The sequence below is a fragment of the Panthera onca genome, chromosome F1 (assembly GCF_046562875.1).
Source record: "Panthera onca isolate mPanOnc1 chromosome F1, mPanOnc1 haplotype 2, whole genome shotgun sequence".
Lineage (NCBI taxonomy): Eukaryota > Metazoa > Chordata > Mammalia > Carnivora > Felidae > Panthera > Panthera onca.
Window position 1 is genome coordinate 15,377,824 of NC_138355.1, and position 18,364 is coordinate 15,396,187.

The following is an 18,364-nucleotide window of genomic DNA, read 5'->3' on the forward strand; positions in this document are numbered from 1 at the left end:
GTTTTGGTGAGAGGTCAGCTGAGGGAGTGTGCTCAGCCGAGACGGCAGGGCTTCTGTCTCCCAGTTTTTCACAGCATGTCAGTCTCAGGGGGCGATCCACAAGGGCAAAGGCAGAGGCTGTGGGTCTTCTTGAGGTCTAGGCCCTGGACTCCCACGTCGTTTCTGCCACATTTTGTTGGCCAAGGCAAGATACAGGGTGAGCCCAAATTTAAGATGTGATAAAACAGTCTACCTCATGATGAGAAGAGCCGACGAATACCACGGCCATCTTTTTCAATCAATACACATTGCCTTCTGGCCCCAATGATTGACTTTCTGTTCCCATGCAAAATAGGCTCACCTCTTCCCCCCAAAGTCTCATATCATTGTGGCATTAGGCTCTGGCTCGTAGTGAAAGATACCATCGTAAAATCGTATTCAAGTGAGGATGAGGCTTCTCGGGTGTGGTTTTCAGGGTCTCCTCTAGCATGGTTCCTCTTGATTCAGAGACTTGTGAACTGAAAGAAGTTAACTGCCACCTCCCCTGTCCACTCCCACCCAACACACAAAGGTGAGACAGGGACAGGATAATCACCAAGGATACTTGCATTCTGAAAGGGGTGCAATGGGAAGTTATTGTTCATTGCAGATCTGAAATCCTGCTAGGTACACCTGCAACTTACTCTGGGGTCACAGGATATTCTTGGGGCCACTTAATGTCAAAAGTCTGAGCGCACTCTGTTTCTTGGAAGGCATTTTTTTCTTTCTTTTCAGGATTCTCAAGGAAATTTCAGTTCATTTTCTCAAGAATTCTTCCAGAATATGTCAAGATAGATGTCACACCCATTTTTTAAAATGATTCATATGTTGTAGGGAACAAAATCCTTTTTAGCTCAGGGATGTTTTCTTCTATTATCTTCTTGGCTATTGTTCCTATACCTTTTTATTTATTTATTTTTAATGTTTGTTTATTTCTGAGAGACAGAGAGAGAGAGAGAGAGAGACAGAGAGAGAGAAAGACTGAGCACGAGCAGGGAAGGGAGAGAGGAAGACCTAGAATCTGAAGCAGCTTCCAGGCTCTGAGCAGTCAGCATAGAGCCTAATGCAGGGATCGAACCCACAGACTGTGAAATCATGACCTGAGCCGAAGTTGGACATTTGACTGACTGAGCCACCCAGGCACCCCATTCCTATACTTTTTAAAAGGACTCTTTTATTGGAAAGTCAACCAGTCAAATGTTGGTGCTCTGATTTTTACCTTCTATATTATTCATATTTAATCTATGTTCTTCTCCTCTGCTTTCTCAGAGAGCTTTTAGAATTTTTCTTTCATATTACTGATTTTTTTTCAGTATTAATTCTATTCTTTAATGGCTCTCTATTTCTGGCAAGTCTTTATCCCAAACAGTAGGGAGGTTCTGCTGTACTCCAAAGAGAACGTATGTTGAAGCCTAATGCATTATCACTCCAATTTAGTAGACTTTCAAGAACGTGGCTAAAATGTATATGTGGGATTTTTGATATCTGAGGACATACCAGTGTTTTCTACATTCCCATTAAACTAGCAAAAACACAAAACTAGCAAAGACACAAAAGAACCCAACAACTCACCTCACTGAAAACCTCAAGGTATCCTCAAAGACAGAATTTGGGAAGACTTGCCAATAATCAAGAACAGCTGGGTGGATTTAGACCAGACCCCTCCAAGAAACGCTTGGAAAAAAGTAGGAAGATCAGTTTATCTTTCTCTTATTCTCTGTTTCATGACTAAAGACCAGGAGGTTAGTCACAGCTAATCTTGTTACAAGAAACAAAGACTCTAAAAGCAGCCCTTCAACTGTGTTGAAGAAAAACCATTCTTTTCTGTGGGACCTTCTGACCATCTGGCTTAGGCCTCTCCTGAAGATTCTTAGCATACCCCTCATGGCCTGGAGCGAGCCCTGGCACGCAAGGCCGAGTGACGGGCTTCTGACTGCCAGCTGTGATCAGAGCTGCAAGTGGTAATAGTACCAGGTTACTTTGTGTGATGTACCCCATCTGTCATTTCTGAAGCTTCCGTAAAGTCATGGCAAAATTTATAGCTTTCAGTTCTCTGCTGTGCAGAGTTAAGCACTAGGTGCTTATCCCACGTATGGAAGGCAATAGGAAGGGGTAGAGAGTGTCCTCCTTCCCCAAGTCCCGACTGGACATGGTAGCTCTCCCATGTGGTAGGCATCATGAATCTTAGGAAGGTGACCAACACAGATGCAGCCGTGGGGGGACAGGAGGAGGAAACCGAACATGAGGAACCTATTCCTGGCCCTACGTGAGAAAGGACCTTCGGGAACTCTCAGAAAGAGCAAAAAACTCATGAGGAGAAATAATTTCCAGCTATACACCAAGGCCTAAAAGCCATGGCAATTTAGTCATTGAAGTAAATGTGACTTTAATCGGTAGTCAAAATTTAGTGAGGCCAGGATATTTGACTTACATATAAATGGTATTTCTAAGTGTCCAAGGCCAAAATCTTTTGTTGTCTGAAGTAAGACTTTTAGATATTCTTCCTTATTCCTTTAGTAAAATATTCCTTCATAAATAACGTAAAGGTAAACCAGCCCCTGCCTGAATGGAGAGTTCACGATTTCTAACTTTGTGAAGTTCCGGAACTAATGCAAAAAAACAGAGACAGAGAGAGCACGTGCAGGTAAACCTCAGGGAGCACAGCCCTGGAAATGTTAGGAATCGTTGGTGACGCTCTTCCTAAATCAATTTACAATAGTATGAGGAAAGTTACACCTTAGAATGTTTGCTTTATCTTTCTATTAATGTCACTTATTATATTGCATGTTTTATACTTTGTAGGTGTGATAAATAATATTTAGTATTGAGGTTACTGCATTGGACACATGGAGACAGGTCAGGTACTGACCAAATATGTAAGCTTGGTCAAGTCTTTTGATGTCTCCTGGCCACAATTTTTTTAGCTGAAACAGCACGACAGGGTTTTGCATCAAAGACCCTTACCAGCTTTAATATTGTGTGGTTAAAATGGAAACTAAGACAAATAAATGTATGCTTTCAGAAAGATCAATTAGGTTGCTGAGTTCAAAGACACAAATCATATCTTAGATTCACATATTCCCTGGAAGCATATATACTTCCTTATACATAGCAGGTAATTAAGAAAATCTGTTTATGATATTTAAAATTTTTATGTGTTTGGTTTCTCAAATACATAGATAGACTGGGTTATTTAAAAGGCCCTTTCCAGCTCTATTATTCTACTAAAAACATGAATCAAGCCAAATAAATTGTGTAGTAGATCAATGAGATTTTCAATTCAAGGACAGAAGTCTTATCTTTGATCTATAAATTCCCTTCAAAGCCTCATATAATTCCTTCCATAGCAGGCACTCAAGCAAATCTCTCTAGATTATAGTTATTCATTTTGCTTTGTTTTTCAAGTAAATCTCCAACACTGTAATATGAATCACTTTCAAACCTCATTATTAATTATAATGTCTATTTCTAACTACCTAAATCTTATGAAGACAAGTACACAAATGGGAAATGGGTGAGAAAAATATTCTATCCCTTAATTGTCCTCAATGAGACTTACAGCTTTTCCATACTTTAGATTCCATGAGTAATAAAATTTAAAAGCCCAATACGAATCTAGGTTCATGTGCACTAACAGATGTCTCAGGTGTTCTGCCTTAAAATCAGAAAGACAAGAATTCAAATTGCGAAGAGACTCCACGCATACATAACACAGCCTGTGGCACATGTTCCACTGTAGATTGAAAACTCATTGTTAACTTTGGGAAGCAACCCTGAAAAGGCAGATGGAATGGAAAGATGAGGTGACATTCTTTTTATAAACTTTAAAGTAGCACACATCACACAAAACACTTAAGAGTTTACGAGGGGGGAAAAAGGGCAGGGGAAAAGAAAATTCACACGCACCCTATATAAGCATGAAACTCTTAATGATACACATTAAATGGAAACACATGACTTTTGCTAATTCATTTGTACTTTATCCTTCTTTTTAATAGAAATTAAATTAGTCACTTAATGTACATAATGTAGTGTTTGTTTTCCAGTCTAGTTGCTTTTCAGCATTTTCTTTTGCGTCTCTTTGAATAACATGGGCAATGTTATTCATCATCAAGATGTGGTTTGATGAGTGAACAAAGTCAAACATCAACTATACTTAACAGAGGACAGAGGGGTCAGAGTTAATTTGTAGCTAACAACATGGAAAAAATAAAAAGAAGCACAGACCCACAATAATATCAACATGCATTATTAGTCAAGATTCAAAGTTAGCCCAACCCACACAGATTTCTTCTAAGCTGAGAGTACATATGGAAAGGGATGACTTTATCGAGTTCCATAGCCGTAGTAGTAAGGTTCATCAGGGCGGAATCCATAAGCTGTGGCAGGGCGTCCAAGAATGCCAACTGATTGGCCAAAGCCATCCATTCCAAGGCTGAAAAGAGAAAAGGGAATGATAAGTTATATTTTTCATCACACATCCACACGGGAGGCCGGGAACTTTACACCTCCAAGATTTTCTTCCTAGCAGCAGAAGTGATTAATGTGGCTATCATTAAGCATTTTTCTTCTTCATATATATATACATATATATGTGTGTGTGTGTATGTATGTGTATATATACACACACACACACACGTTATATATATAATATATATTTAATACTAATTTTACTGAATTAATATAGCCACAAAAATGTGCATAATAAATATTTCTAACAGTGTGTGTTAAAAATGTTGGAAACCTCTGTCATCAGGTAGTATTCAAGACAAAGAGGAGGACAGATCAGAAAAGTTTTCATAAATTACATTTATATATGGCTTTTATGCCAGAATATGAAAAGATTTTATGTGCTAGCAATTATCAGTATAGTACTGTTAGGGAACGACAACACTAAAACTTGTAAAATGAGTTTTGTTATTGATAATACAATTTTTTTCATATAGGATTGTTAATAATCATGCATGCATTTTGAGTTTTAGCAGTAAAACTCTCACTCAGGGTCAAATCATACCATAAGCCTATGACTAGAACAGGACAAGGAATTTTACAACATTTGAGTTAGTCAGATTTGATCTGCAAATCCTTCTCTGACTCCTCAAAAAAAAAAAAAAGTCATACATCTCTTTTGAATTACAACAAGATAATTATAAATTTTGTCAGTTTATTCTATGGAAATAATAGAAGCCTAAAGATGACCTTCGGCGTTATAATGACATTTGATACATGGATAAACTTTATTGCTTTAAAAATTATTCTTTCATCTATTAGTAAATTTAAAAGAAAATCTGTTCTCCAAGGCACTTTTTAAGGATCAGAGAATTATCCAACACTTAGCCAAATGACAAGGTCCTTATCTGGCCAGGCAAAGATGGCAGCTAGAACATGCTCATGCACAGCTCATGCAGTGAATGCTTCTGAGCTTATTTGCAATCAAAGGAAAACAATTTAGAATATAGAAACATGAACCTTGAAAAAAATAACACATTTAAATGATTTAAGATTATTTGAGGCATATACTAGATGGAAACATACTTTATCAGTGAAATCTCAGTATGATTAAAAAATGTACTCATGTAGGCACTACCTTCCTCTCAAAACTCAAAACGAGGTTAAGTTAAAACACAATAGAAGTAACAATTAAAATATTAAAGGTTTTAAATGATTTGTGTATGCGTGTACACATATGTGCATGTGTATACTGAGATAGGACTGAATAGTAAATATAAAAAACCTAACACATATAGGGCGTATTATTCATGTGAATCTACTGCTCAGGGAAATGGAATTTCTGAGGTTTAAGTTTTAGGTCAGCATTTGTAGTGAGTGATCCTGAAGGAAACAAACTTTTTGGGCTTCTTCTAAACATGTGTCTATGATTCTCCCAAAAATTGGTTGCAATTTTTAAGTCTGAGTTTTATTTTGAAATGGCAAAATAGAAGTACATCCTTCCTACCTTGGCCTCCTGGGAAGAAAGATTAGTTTTATGATGAAGGGAAACACTGCTCTAGAGGTAGCTTTAAAGATGTTACAGAAATTAATGCAGTCCATGAACACAGATACACCTGCATCAGTTTAAAATTAGAGGAAAAGTCGGCCGTTGACATTTTTTTCTTCTGAAGCATTAAGGCTAACAAATACTCATGTATCCAGACAACTCTCAATTACGTAAAAGTTGACTGGATAGCTTATGCATTTCAACTCCTTCCTTTTTCATCTAATTATTACCTGCCTTCAGACACTGCTTATGTTTTTTAGCATCTCTTCCGAGGCCTAATAGCAGGAGACTTAGGTTAAGCTCGAGTTAATTTTATCTTTGTTTCTCAATCAATCTAGAGGCTTCCAAGGGCTTGGAAACAAGAGGCACAGAGTAGATCAGTAAAGAGAATACACAAAGACACCTTAAAAACAGAACATCTCACAGAGGAACTCGTAGCACTATTACTGTAATTCTATCGAAAAGAAGAGAAGCCTCAGAAGGGAGACTGTCGGCCATGTTGGCACAGAACAAGATGCTCCCCAGTGGCAATGTTGGTACCAACCCAAGCAATTCCTTGGGGTGACCTATAACACTATTGGGAATATCTGATTTTTGGCAGGCTTGTCCTCATTGAGGAAGGGACCTTAAAAAAGGTTCTGAGAGTGTGAGGTCATTATACATGCAAACTGCAAAACTGATTTCTATGATCAGTAGGCAAACTTCCGATCATTGTATTTCCATGTGGCTTGACAAGAGGGTAAAGAATACACTCGGACATTATCCAATCTGCCTGATGTAAATTGACAAATGGACATTCAGCTGTTTTTTTAAGGACATTCTCTGTCACACTGTTGGTAAGAATTTGCACTCCAAGTCAAGTTAAAGTAAGATCGAACCTTGAACACTGGCGAGTTTCAGTTTCTGAGCCTGCAAGTTTACTGTGATAAAGTTCTATTTATGCAGTCAACGGTTCACCCAGAGACATCTGTGTGTTCTGGCCAAATTGTTTGAACTTCCACAGATACCATTTGCAAAAAAATTTTAAGGAGAAAAATTAGAAACTCTAACAATGAGTTTTTCTGTAATGATCCATCACATATCACAGATGAACTTGCTGTTTAAAGAAAAGAATATCTGAAACATTATGACCAGTTTGAATGGTACTTTGACAGAAGTCCTAGGTCCTTTTGTATTATGAAAGATCAGCTATATGTACACAAGATCTTCTAAATAAAATTCACTCTGAAACAGAATAGCTTGATTTTCTAATCTCTCGTTTGGTTCTAATACAGAGGGGACACTGGACTATTCGGGATGCTACAACCTGAAGCTAGATATTCTTCTGGGATATGTGGATACATGCTGTGCTTTCTCCCTCGGAATAAAGATGTAGCCTTGTTACTTTTGAATCTGGTTCAAAACCAGGAACACCTAATCATAAGTTTTCCTTGAAACAGGAACAGACAGATTCTTTATGTAAGTTTGTCTAGAAGGAGATAGAAATGTGAATATAAAAGGGAAGTGTGGCAGCAAAACTTGTGCTTTCCTGATCCACTAAGGACTCAGAGTACACAGTAACTTGCATGCCCTCACTAGGGACCCTGAGAACCCAGAGAAACTAAGCTGTGATACGGTGCACCTGCCCTTGCCCTGTATGACTGTTCTTCAGATGAGAGTTTGCACATTTGACTATTTATATTGGAATTTAATCTAACAGCTCACATGTGTTTCCATGTGTACATACTTTCTTCCAGGCATTCCTAACCTACAAAAAAAGCCGTGTGTCCTCTAGATCAGAAAATGCCACTACTAGACCACTATTTTTTTTTAATAGGACTGTGTAGTGTCATTTAACCATTATCCTCAATGTCTAGATATCATTTTTAGACCTTTAAATTAGAAAAATAACAAAATGCAATCTCTTCTTAAAAATATCTTATTTCTAGTTCAAAGAAAATGGTTACTGTGTGTTGTGAAAAGACAACTAGGAAAGGTAAGGGCCCCCCAAATCCATCTGCTACTAAGTTTTCTGTCCCAAGAACAATGATTTGGAGGTGCCTAGAAAGGAAAATGACAAACTCTTTGTAACTAAGAAATTACATTTAAAATTCAACAACAAATATAGAAATCACATCAGGATTTCATTTTTACATGAACATTTAGAAACCTAATTAGCATTCAGCAGGCAGGAGGCGGAATTTTGCTATAATATTTACAAGGCTTCAAACAAATTTTTAACAGCATTCATTATATTTCTAAACTTGCGATGATTCAGAGAGGGGGGAAAAACGGAATCGAGGCATGACAAGTGGCCCTTCACATGCAGCACATCACAAGGGGACCGGCAGCCAGTAAAGAATCGTAAGCACTCTGAGGCTCTACTTAGACTTCTGTGCCAGGGTTGACGTTCCTGTAGGAAGGGAAGAAAATCACCTACCTCTAGCTGTTTGTGAGGCTTAATTAGTGCATATTTGTAAAGCACTTTGAAATCCTTGGATGGAAAGTGCTGCATAAGTGAAAAGTATTATTATTTTATTAAAATTCGATGAAAGCAACACACGTCTTTATCTTCTTTGAAATTTCCAAGTCAGCAAAATGAATGCAGAGCAAATGATGACAATATTAAAGGATGTTAATAAAAATAAAAAATAAATTCAAGCCAAGTTCTCTTTTCACAGGTCACAGAATCTTTGGCTTGGAAATATTTTTAGAAATAAGCTAGACTGTGCTTCCATTCACCACATCCTTGACAGGGTCTATCGAATTCTTTGCAGAACATCTCCAGGAATGGGAGTACTCACAGGGCAGTTCTTCCATTGTGGGTCCGTCACACTGTTAGAAAGTTCTATATCTTGACCTGTAATCTGGTTGTATTAGTTCTAGAATTACCATTTGGAACCACAAAAGAAATCCAATTCTTCTTTAATATGGTTACTTCACAACTCTTGTTTACTCAATCCTCATGACATGGTTTCTCAAATCTTTACTAGCTGATTTGCTCTCTAAATAACTTTTGAGGGCTGCTGGGGTGGCTCAATCGGTCAAGCGTCCGACTTGGGCTCAGGTCACGATCTTGCGGTTTGTGGGTTTGAGCCCTACATTGGGCTCTCTGCTGTCACCACAGAGTCTGCTTCAGATCCTCTGTCCCCCTCTCTCTCTGCCCCTCCCCCACTTGCACACATGCTCTATGAAAAATATTAAAAAATAATAAAATAATGATTTTTTTCAATGTTTATCTTAAAATGAAGCTGAAAATAATGTGATACTGTACTTATTATGTGGTCTGAAACCAGCACAGAATACAATGAGATCCTGTTTCTGACTCTCTAATAATGTAGGCTAAAAATGCACTGATCTTAAATTTTTTAAAGAGTCGTTACCACAAAATGGCTCACATTGAATGTATATGTGTGTGTATAGTTGTGCGTATGTACACACAGAGACACACACATGAAATTTTCACACTGAATTTCATCTTTTTGATTTGCGTCTTTTTTTTTTTTAAGGAATTCTATTCTCCCTAAGATAAAATCCTTCAGAGTAATATATTTATAAGTAGAGGGTGGTGATTCTTATTAACTACCTTTGTGATCCATGGGATAATATCGAAGGCTAGAATTCTTTTGGGATTGTCAAGTGAAAGGACTTAACATAGGCTAACCTTTTTCAGAGGAAGGATATTGTAGAGCTGTGTGAAATGTGATCTGATAATAGTTTTCTAGAACAGTTCATTCTTTTTATCAAATATTCCAATATATTTATCATAGAATCAAAATCAGTATTTTTATCTTCCTAAGTAGATTATAAATTGATCAGAGTAATTTCAGCTTTACTATGATTTGTCATGAGAAATTTAGTAATACGTAATTGTGGTAGTGAAATGTAATAGTGATCCTTTGTATCCATCCATCCATCCATCCAAATAGTACATGAGTTCCTACAATGTGTTAAGTATAGTATTGACAGTCAATGTTAAAAAAAAAAAAAGATGTGGTACTGGAAAGGCAATAAGTAAGACATGATCCCTTGGCCATGCATTGGAAGCAAATAAACATGGAACAAAATTCTGATAATAATATGATGTTGTATTACCCGTAGTACATTTATAAATTGCTACAAAAGAATAGAAGAAGAACAAATATTTAGTATAAAGTTAGAGTATAATAGAGGTATGTACAAATTGTTCCAAAAGAACCTAGGGGACTAGAAAGTCTTCACAGAAAATATTTTTATTTTAATGCATCTGTCACTTCCTGACTATATCTATACCTATCTATGTATCTTTTTACTTTATTTCCTATGAGACTATAAGTACCATGAATAAAGTTAAAGACTGTCACTGTCTTATTCATTGCTATATCACTAGCATCTAGCACTGTATCTGACATGCAGTGGGCATTCAAAAAGTATTTTATTGTATGAATGGATGAATCTAAAAGGACAAATTGGATTTCACAAGTGAAGAGAGAGTATTCCTAATGTGGCAGCCTGAGCAAGAGAGAGAAGGCACTGAAGAACAGCCTCTGGTTTGTTATGGTTAAAGTCAGGGTTACGATGAAAGCTCAACCCAAGTGGCAGCAGATAAGGCTAGAAAGGGATGTTAAGACTAGATTTTGAAAGCTCTTCATATGCCATGCTAACTATATACTTTGGGAAATCTGTCTACGATTTTTTAAAAAGGGGAGCAACTTACGTGTTTTAGAAAGAGAACTGTGGTCACTAATGGTGTTAGACAAAAACATGGGGAGCATTTAATAGAGAATATTGCGGCTGTCCATATGTGAAACAGTGAGAGCCCATAGAGGCAGCAGCAGAAATAACGATAATCAAATATGCTACCTTTCATGATAAAAAAAAAAAAAATGGTATCACTGGGGTGCCTGGGTGGCTCAGTCCATTAAGCAGCTGACTTTGGCTCAGGTCATGATCTTGCTCGCAGTCCGTGAGTTTGAGCCCTGCATGGGACTCTGTGCTGACAGCTCCGAGCCTGGAGCCTGCTTTGGATTCTGTGCCTCCCTCTCTCTGCCCTTTCCCTGCTCGCACTCTGTCTCTCTCTCTCTCTCTCTCTCTCTCTCTCTCTCTCTCTCTCTCAAAAACAAATAAACATTTAAAAAAAATGGTATCAATTTATCTTTTGAAATGGGTTTTTTAGTTATACTTTTACCATTTAGGAACTAAGAATGAGAAGAAAGAATATCAAAACTGGCTGAAATTTTAGAGGTTATAGCTAACTGGCATGAAACAATTTTGCCATAGAAATGTGCTTCATCAAATAACTAAGAGGGGTGCCTGGGTGGCTCAGTTGGTTAAGCGGCCGACTTCGGCTCAGGTCATGATTTCACGGTCTGTGAGTTCGAGCCCCGCGACTCAAAGGAGGCAAGAATTGGAAGGAGGCAAGAATAGAAATAGGGAGATTAATTAAAATGCTATGGAAGTAGTCAAGTAGAGGCATAGTGATTAAGAAAAATAGGCAGAGCTATGTGTCTGGCCCTGTGCTGGACACGGTGGGAGATATAAAAGTGAATAAAAAGTATATCCCATCTTCTGAAAAAGAAAAAAAAAAGGCAGAACTTCAAACTTACTTTTAGGATATAAAAATCTGGACAAGATGTTGTTCCCACCCTAGCTGGAAGAAAATTCCAGATATAAAATCATAACTTAAAAAAAACAAAAAACATTGGGGCGCCTGGGGTGGTTCAAGTCGGTTAAGTGTCCGACCGGCTCAGGTCATGATCTCACGGTCCGTGAGTTCCAGCCCCGCATCGGGCTCTGTGCTGACAGCTCAGAGCCTGGAGCCTGTTTCGGATTCTGTGTCTCCCTCTCTCTGGCCCTCCCCCGTTCATGCTCTGTCTCCCTCTGTCTCAAAAATAAATAAATGTTAAAAAAAATAATAAAAGGGGCGCCTGGGTGGCGCAGTCGGTTAAGCGTCCGACTTCAGCCAGGTCACGATCTCGCGGTCCGTGAGTTCGAGCCCCGCGTCGGGCTCTGGTCTGATGGCTCAGAGCCTGGAGCCTGTTTCCGATTCTGTGTCTCCCTCTCTCTCTGCCCCTCCCCCGTTCATGCTCTGTCTCTCTCTGTCCCAAAAATAAATAAAAAACGTTGAAAAAAAAATTTATAAAAAAAAAAAAATAATAATAAAAAAAAAAATAAGAAGCCATAGTATTCCATGTAGATGAATACCACAGACTGTAGAAATAGCTTGCCTTTGAATTCAGTAGGAAGAACTAGACTATTCTGGCAGAAGAGAACATATTTTTCTTGAAATTCTTATATATAGTAACAAAAGAAGTATAAACTGAATGGGATAAAGCCTATAAAATTGCACCCAGCATTAGATGTATGGTTAAATCAAGATCTCAATGCTTGTAATTTATAAACCAAACACTAGATGGAGAGCTTGTCTTATCACTGAGCATCATTTACTTTTACAAAGTTTTAAAGCAAGTTTTAAGTTTTATCAAATTGAAACTTCTTAGCATACTTAACATGTAGAGAACGTGGTTTCCATTGCATTTATCATATAGTCCATGTTCTCATTTTATAAATGTGAAATAATTTAGAGCTAAATAGGAATGTCATTCATATGCAAAAATGTTGCGAAGGTGGGGGCCTATGAGTCTTGGACACTGAAAAATGTAATGTGCGTGCATGTTAAGTACAACTACTATAGGCACAGCTTCTAACATTTTCACTGAACCTGTCAAAAGCACCTTGTCTCTCTAAATTTATATGTGACAAATGCATCTTTTAGGTTGCTAATAGGTGTTAGTTGTTGAACTTGAGCCTTTGTATTACTGAGGTGAACACAATTAAGCATTCTGATGAGCTTTACCAATATATATCAAGTTCAGCTGTCATTTCCCGTTTAGTTTTTATTCTTAATCTTTTACATGCATAAGTATCAATTTTCCTTTTATTATGATAAAACTAAATGGTTAATGACTCTTAAAGAATATTTTAGTGAAATCGAACCAAGTAGTATTTTCCCCCAAATCAAGGGCAAATGATACAAGTAGTGGGAGGTTGTACTTAAAGTACTCATCTGGAATTTATTTTAAAAAAGTTTTTTAAAAGACATCTGTCAGTTCTAAGGGGATATATACCACCTTAGGGACAGATCCTTTCAATTTAGTTACAATACTATGATGCTTCAGATAAAAACTAATTTGTAGTAATGATGGGAGAAGCATGTGTAAAACAGTCACTGATTTGTTCCAAATGGTAAAGAAATTCCATTTTACTGATGCTCTTCTAATTTCATTTAATTCACACTTCTCTTATTATGCATCTTAATCTGTTGTTTAACCCATCTCCAGGACCTATTTTAATGACTGCATTTTTTATGTTGAGATGTTATAGCTGGCACTTTTTCATATTATGACATTGCACTAATTTTCCAAATTCCTTTGTCTTTTTAAAAATGTTATGGTCTAATTGAGAGTCTTCTATTAATTCTAGTTCCTGGGCATCCTAAGTCTCTTACTGTTATGCCTGACAGTTCTCCTTTGTGAGAATACTTTTCTTCATGAGCTTTGCAATTTTTTTATTGTGTTCAATTTCAAGTTGCCTTTATTTATTCATTTGCTTTTGCCTGTCTGTTAGTCCTTGAACTTGAAAATATTACTATAGTGAGGTTCTGTATTTGTTTATAATACACTGAGGCTCCAGGGGGTTCCACTGTCCCGAAAACATTTTTAATGATAATTACTTGATTTGGGGTTCACTAAATTGGATGAATAGTATAAATTCTGAACCCACACACGCTCATGGAGAAAGCTTGTGATTTCTTTCTCCTGGGTAACTCTCCTCCTAGGGCCTTGGGGCAGAAGATAAGTTTTGGCCATTTCTCTAGGCTGGTGAATTACAATCATCTAGTCCTTTTTTCAAATGATGAGAAAAAGGCAGCCCATTGCAGTTGCAGGGCTTATACAGGAATTCAGTTTCATTTTCCTTTACTATATAACCTATACCGAGTTCATCATTATTCTCATGCGTGGTTATTTTGCGTGTGTGTGTGTGTGTCCTACCTTTGTGAATTTGGCTGTGAACTGTAAATTTTTGTTAACATTTAGTCCACCTTTTTAATATATCTATATGGGGGCGCCTTCTAAGTCAGCCGGGTCTACCATGGTGCTGGAAGTCCCTTCCACTTTACTCATTATCTGCTCTGCACACTCAAGAAAAGAATTTATCAACCTTGTGTTCCTGTGACTCCGAATTGGCCCGCTTGAAGAGAACAATGACTTGAAAGAAATAACGGGAGCTAGGAGAAGGTATTTTCTTTTTCCTTATTTGTAGCAATTAACAGGAAAAATACTCTCATAGGTGCCTCATGGCAGCTGTCAAATGTGATTATCAAGCTGCAGTGAGTATTTACTCAAACCTATAATGGTCTTGAACTTTTAATAATAATCTTTTAGGGAAAGTATGCCATTCTAGTCATCTTTAACTTGTTCTTCAATTAAGTGCAAGGACTTCTTGAAATTGTCAGTTCTATACTATCAAGCAGTACCTCATTTCATAACACCAAATGTTCAGGGAACCCACTGAGCTGCTTAAGTAACCCCTAGGTCAATAAACCGAGTCATTAGCACCTCCTTTGAATAATTGTTTGTCTGTTACTGGTTCAACATTTATATAATCTGTCATAATACCTTGGTTTTTTAAGGTACAAAAATTACTGCTGTAGGCTTAAAGTAGTGAATATAACATAAGTAGCAATGTTTTCGCAGTGATAGTTTAACCATATTGTCTGGTACTGAGTGAGTTAAAGCCTGAACACCACAGCTAATTACTATGTAATGCTAACCTTAGTTGCTGGTTCATTTTGAGACTTTTTAAAATATGAACTGTGTATTTTACCCCTATGCACTCTCTTAATGATTTGTTTTTTTAGACTGAAATCACTTCCAGCCATCAGTTATACTCTTGGTCTCTACATATGCACTTCTCCAAGCACAAATATTTCTTTTTCCTATTGGTCTGCCAGCCCTGTCAGAGCAAATTTCACTTTAAACTAAATGCTATGATACTTAAAACCTCTTGGATTACTCAGGCTGCTAGTGTGATCTATGACCTTCCAAGAATGACAGCTGAACTTTCCAATTTGCTTATACTGCTTGGGGAACTAGAAAGCACATGCCAAATAGGAAAATGTTTCTGATGTTGAACAGAGAGAAGTTCTTGTTGGAGGTGAGAGCAGGAGACTATTAAGTACTGAAAAATACTAATAAGAAATGAAAAGAAACTAAACATGCTGCAAAGTCTAAGACCTTGAGCATAATTCAAACGTTAATGCTAGTACTCAAAACTTTTCAGTCCAGTAAAAATATGAATAATGACCTTCGGTTACTGTAATTTAAGCACAATCCAGAATCTTAAAGTGATAATGCACTATCAAAACGAACAAGTTCAAGATACAGAATAGAATCTAAAATTATCATGAGTACTATGTAAAATGGGCTATATGAACTCCCCATCTTTCTTTATGAAACAGACAGAAATCCGACATATGGACACAATCAGAGTAAACAGGGCTATCTAACATGCATGCTACAGATCACTCTCTCATACATGAAAAATTAATGTTAAGCTTCTGTTAATACCTTGTCTCTCAAATCCCCAAATAAATAATACAGTTTGGGGATATTTTGATATACTTTAAACATTTTCACTTTCTTTTACTACCTTACAAAAGAGGTAGATAAGTGTTGTAAAAAAAACCAATCTCAAAAATCTTATCAAATATACGAAGCTTAGTGTAAAGTTTCCAATATATGTCATACTCTACTTATTCGTTTGTCTCAATAATTTTTAGGCTAATAAAAATCAAATGGTGGTTGATAAGTAAGGACTTTTTTTTGTACCTAAAATCAAACCAAGTGACATTTTTCTAAAATTGAGGGCACGAGTATATATATATAATAGAAACTATGTTTAGACAAATTAAAAGTGTGTATTTTTATTATTTTATTTTTTTAATGTTTATTTTTGAGAGAGAGAGAGAGAGAGAGAGAGAAAGAGAGAGAGCACAAGCAGGGAAGGGCAGAGAGAGAGGGAGACGCAGAATCTGAAGCAGGCTCCAAGCTCTGAGCTGTCAGCACAGAGCCCGACATGGGGCTCAAACTCACAAACCATGAGATCATGACCTGAGCCGAAGTTGGACGCTTAACTGACTGAGCCACCCAGGTGCCCAAAAGTGTGTATTTTTAAATAGCTAAGCATGGAAGTGTGAAAATATGATCCAAAATAAGTTTATAATATTAAATATACAACAAAAGACATTGCCTTACATTGTGATATTTTAAAACATCTATGTTGGACACTGTTACATAAATACTTTCAGCCACTAAGTCAGGAATCACTACAGGTCAGATAAATATTTCATAGCTATTTAGTGTCTTCTAGAGCATTTAAAATCTCAGTATACTATATAATATACCAACACTGTATTTAGCACTAGAAAAACAGGGACTAAAGTAAATCTCTACTCTTAAGTTTTTATGAGCTCTCTTGTCCTTGAGAATATGTTTGTTATGTCATGGGTCTGTAAAAAAACAAAAAACCCAAAATCATTTTCTGTTTATGTCTACGGCTAATTGTAAGATGACTGTCAAGATATGGACTGATTTAAATCACTCTGTTCAACCAGATTGTAGTGTTCTGATGATACAGCCAGGTATTTCTATACCATCTTCACAGAACGGGGCCAGCACAATTTGGGCACATGCTGCAATGATACCAAGCAAATTAATTCAGTGTAGACTGGAATGTATACGATTCTAACAATTACTTTTCTGACTTGTACCCTATTGCCATATTTAAATTAAAGTTATTTTCAAAGCAACATAAGAAAACACCATACTTTTTTTAAAATCACTGATGTACATGGGCATTTTTCTCCCTTAATTTAAGAAATGGAAAGTATATTTATTAGCAAAACTAACTTAAGTATAAACTTATCAACAACTCCCGAATTTTATTAAAGTTAGTGGGGTGCAATGACCTCAAACCCAGAATATCTGGATATGTTTTCTGCTTCTACGGATATAACTTGTTTCAGCCTATATTTGTAACTGTCATAATTTCTTCTTGTAAAATAAGAATAATGGCTATCCCTTTTAACATCTGCCTTGAGATTATTATCCGTCCAAGTCTCTTATGAGAACAGTTAAGAGATTATATATTTGGTGTTGTTAGTGTTATGACATATGAAAATGATAGAGCCTTCCCTAAAAATACTTATGAAATTCTGGCTCCTGCCACATGATCTAGACAGTTAAAAGACACTCGATCATATTTGGCATGCTTCTTACACATGCTTTCCGTTTGCTTTTATAGGGCTGTTACATAATTCATAGAGATTTATGCCTATACGTAGGCAACTAATTGTTATTGCACTAAAATAATGCCAAGGCCAATCATATCTTCCTTTTACCATAGTGAGACTCGACTGCTTGTATAAATAAGGTTATTCAAGCAAAACCCTTCAGATTCTATATCATGATTGATGCAAATGATACAACACATGTTGGGATGAAAATACCGCGAATGTCTCTCTGCATGCTTTTCTACCTTATTTTATATTCAGTGAGTTTATTTTGAAAGCAGTAAATCAAGGGTAAGGTTTTTAGTTATTCCACACAAATCATCACTTCCCAAACTGCATACATTTCTGTACTCAGGTTTACTGCTGTTAGAAAAGGGCACAGGTCACGGACGTGTCTAGGATAGGGTATTTTCATTCCATGATGTTCATTATCTTGGGGTTGTGCCAGCCCGACAATCTGGGACTTATAAGCAAAGTTGGGCAACTATCAGGAGAAATCTTCAGGGACACGGTAATGCACTGACTGTACATTTTTGAGATTATAGGCAGTATAGAGTTTTAGGCAGTATTTAAAACTAGCATATAGGTATAGCTAGATTAGGTTTTTCAAGTATGCAGGACAAGGAAAGATTACAAACTGACTTCTTTAAAATGACTATGGTGCCCACTTGCTGATGGCAAACAGTACCCCCCACCCTAAGACTTGAGGGGAAAAAGGCAAGATGCAACTGTAAGAAAGTGTAATAGTTTCTTTTTTCCCCTTAGTGTATACAGAGAACAAGGTGAATTACAATAGTCCAATATTTATAAAGTCCTTAAAACCCAGAGAACTTTAAAAAAAAACAACACAACTTTTTGAGACTTTTAAGAATTCCTGTGGGTTTTTTTTTTAACCACTTAAAAAAAGATCCTAGCATTAGGTTTGAACACCCATGTAAATATAGTTTTATGGGGTTTCTTGTATCAATTTGAAAAGATGTAAGTTTTAGGTTACAGTTGCAACTTAAAAATTTACTTGCCTAACTATGTTCATAGAA

At 36.8% G+C, this 18,364-nt stretch overlaps 1 protein-coding gene across 2 annotated transcripts in view; it reads right to left on the reverse strand.

Moving 5' to 3' along the window:
- Positions 1 to 3,976: 3,976 nt before the first annotated feature.
- Positions 3,977 to 18,364, reverse strand: part of KIFAP3 (kinesin associated protein 3) — a 174,059-nt gene continuing 159,671 nt past the window's right edge. For both annotated transcript variants that reach the window (XM_060643482.3, XM_060643483.3), the window contains one exon: positions 3,977 to 4,453. In XM_060643482.3, the coding sequence (XP_060499465.2) occupies positions 4,345 to 4,453 (109 nt within the window). In that variant the 3' untranslated portion in view covers positions 3,977 to 4,344. The remainder of the gene's footprint in view (positions 4,454 to 18,364) is intronic.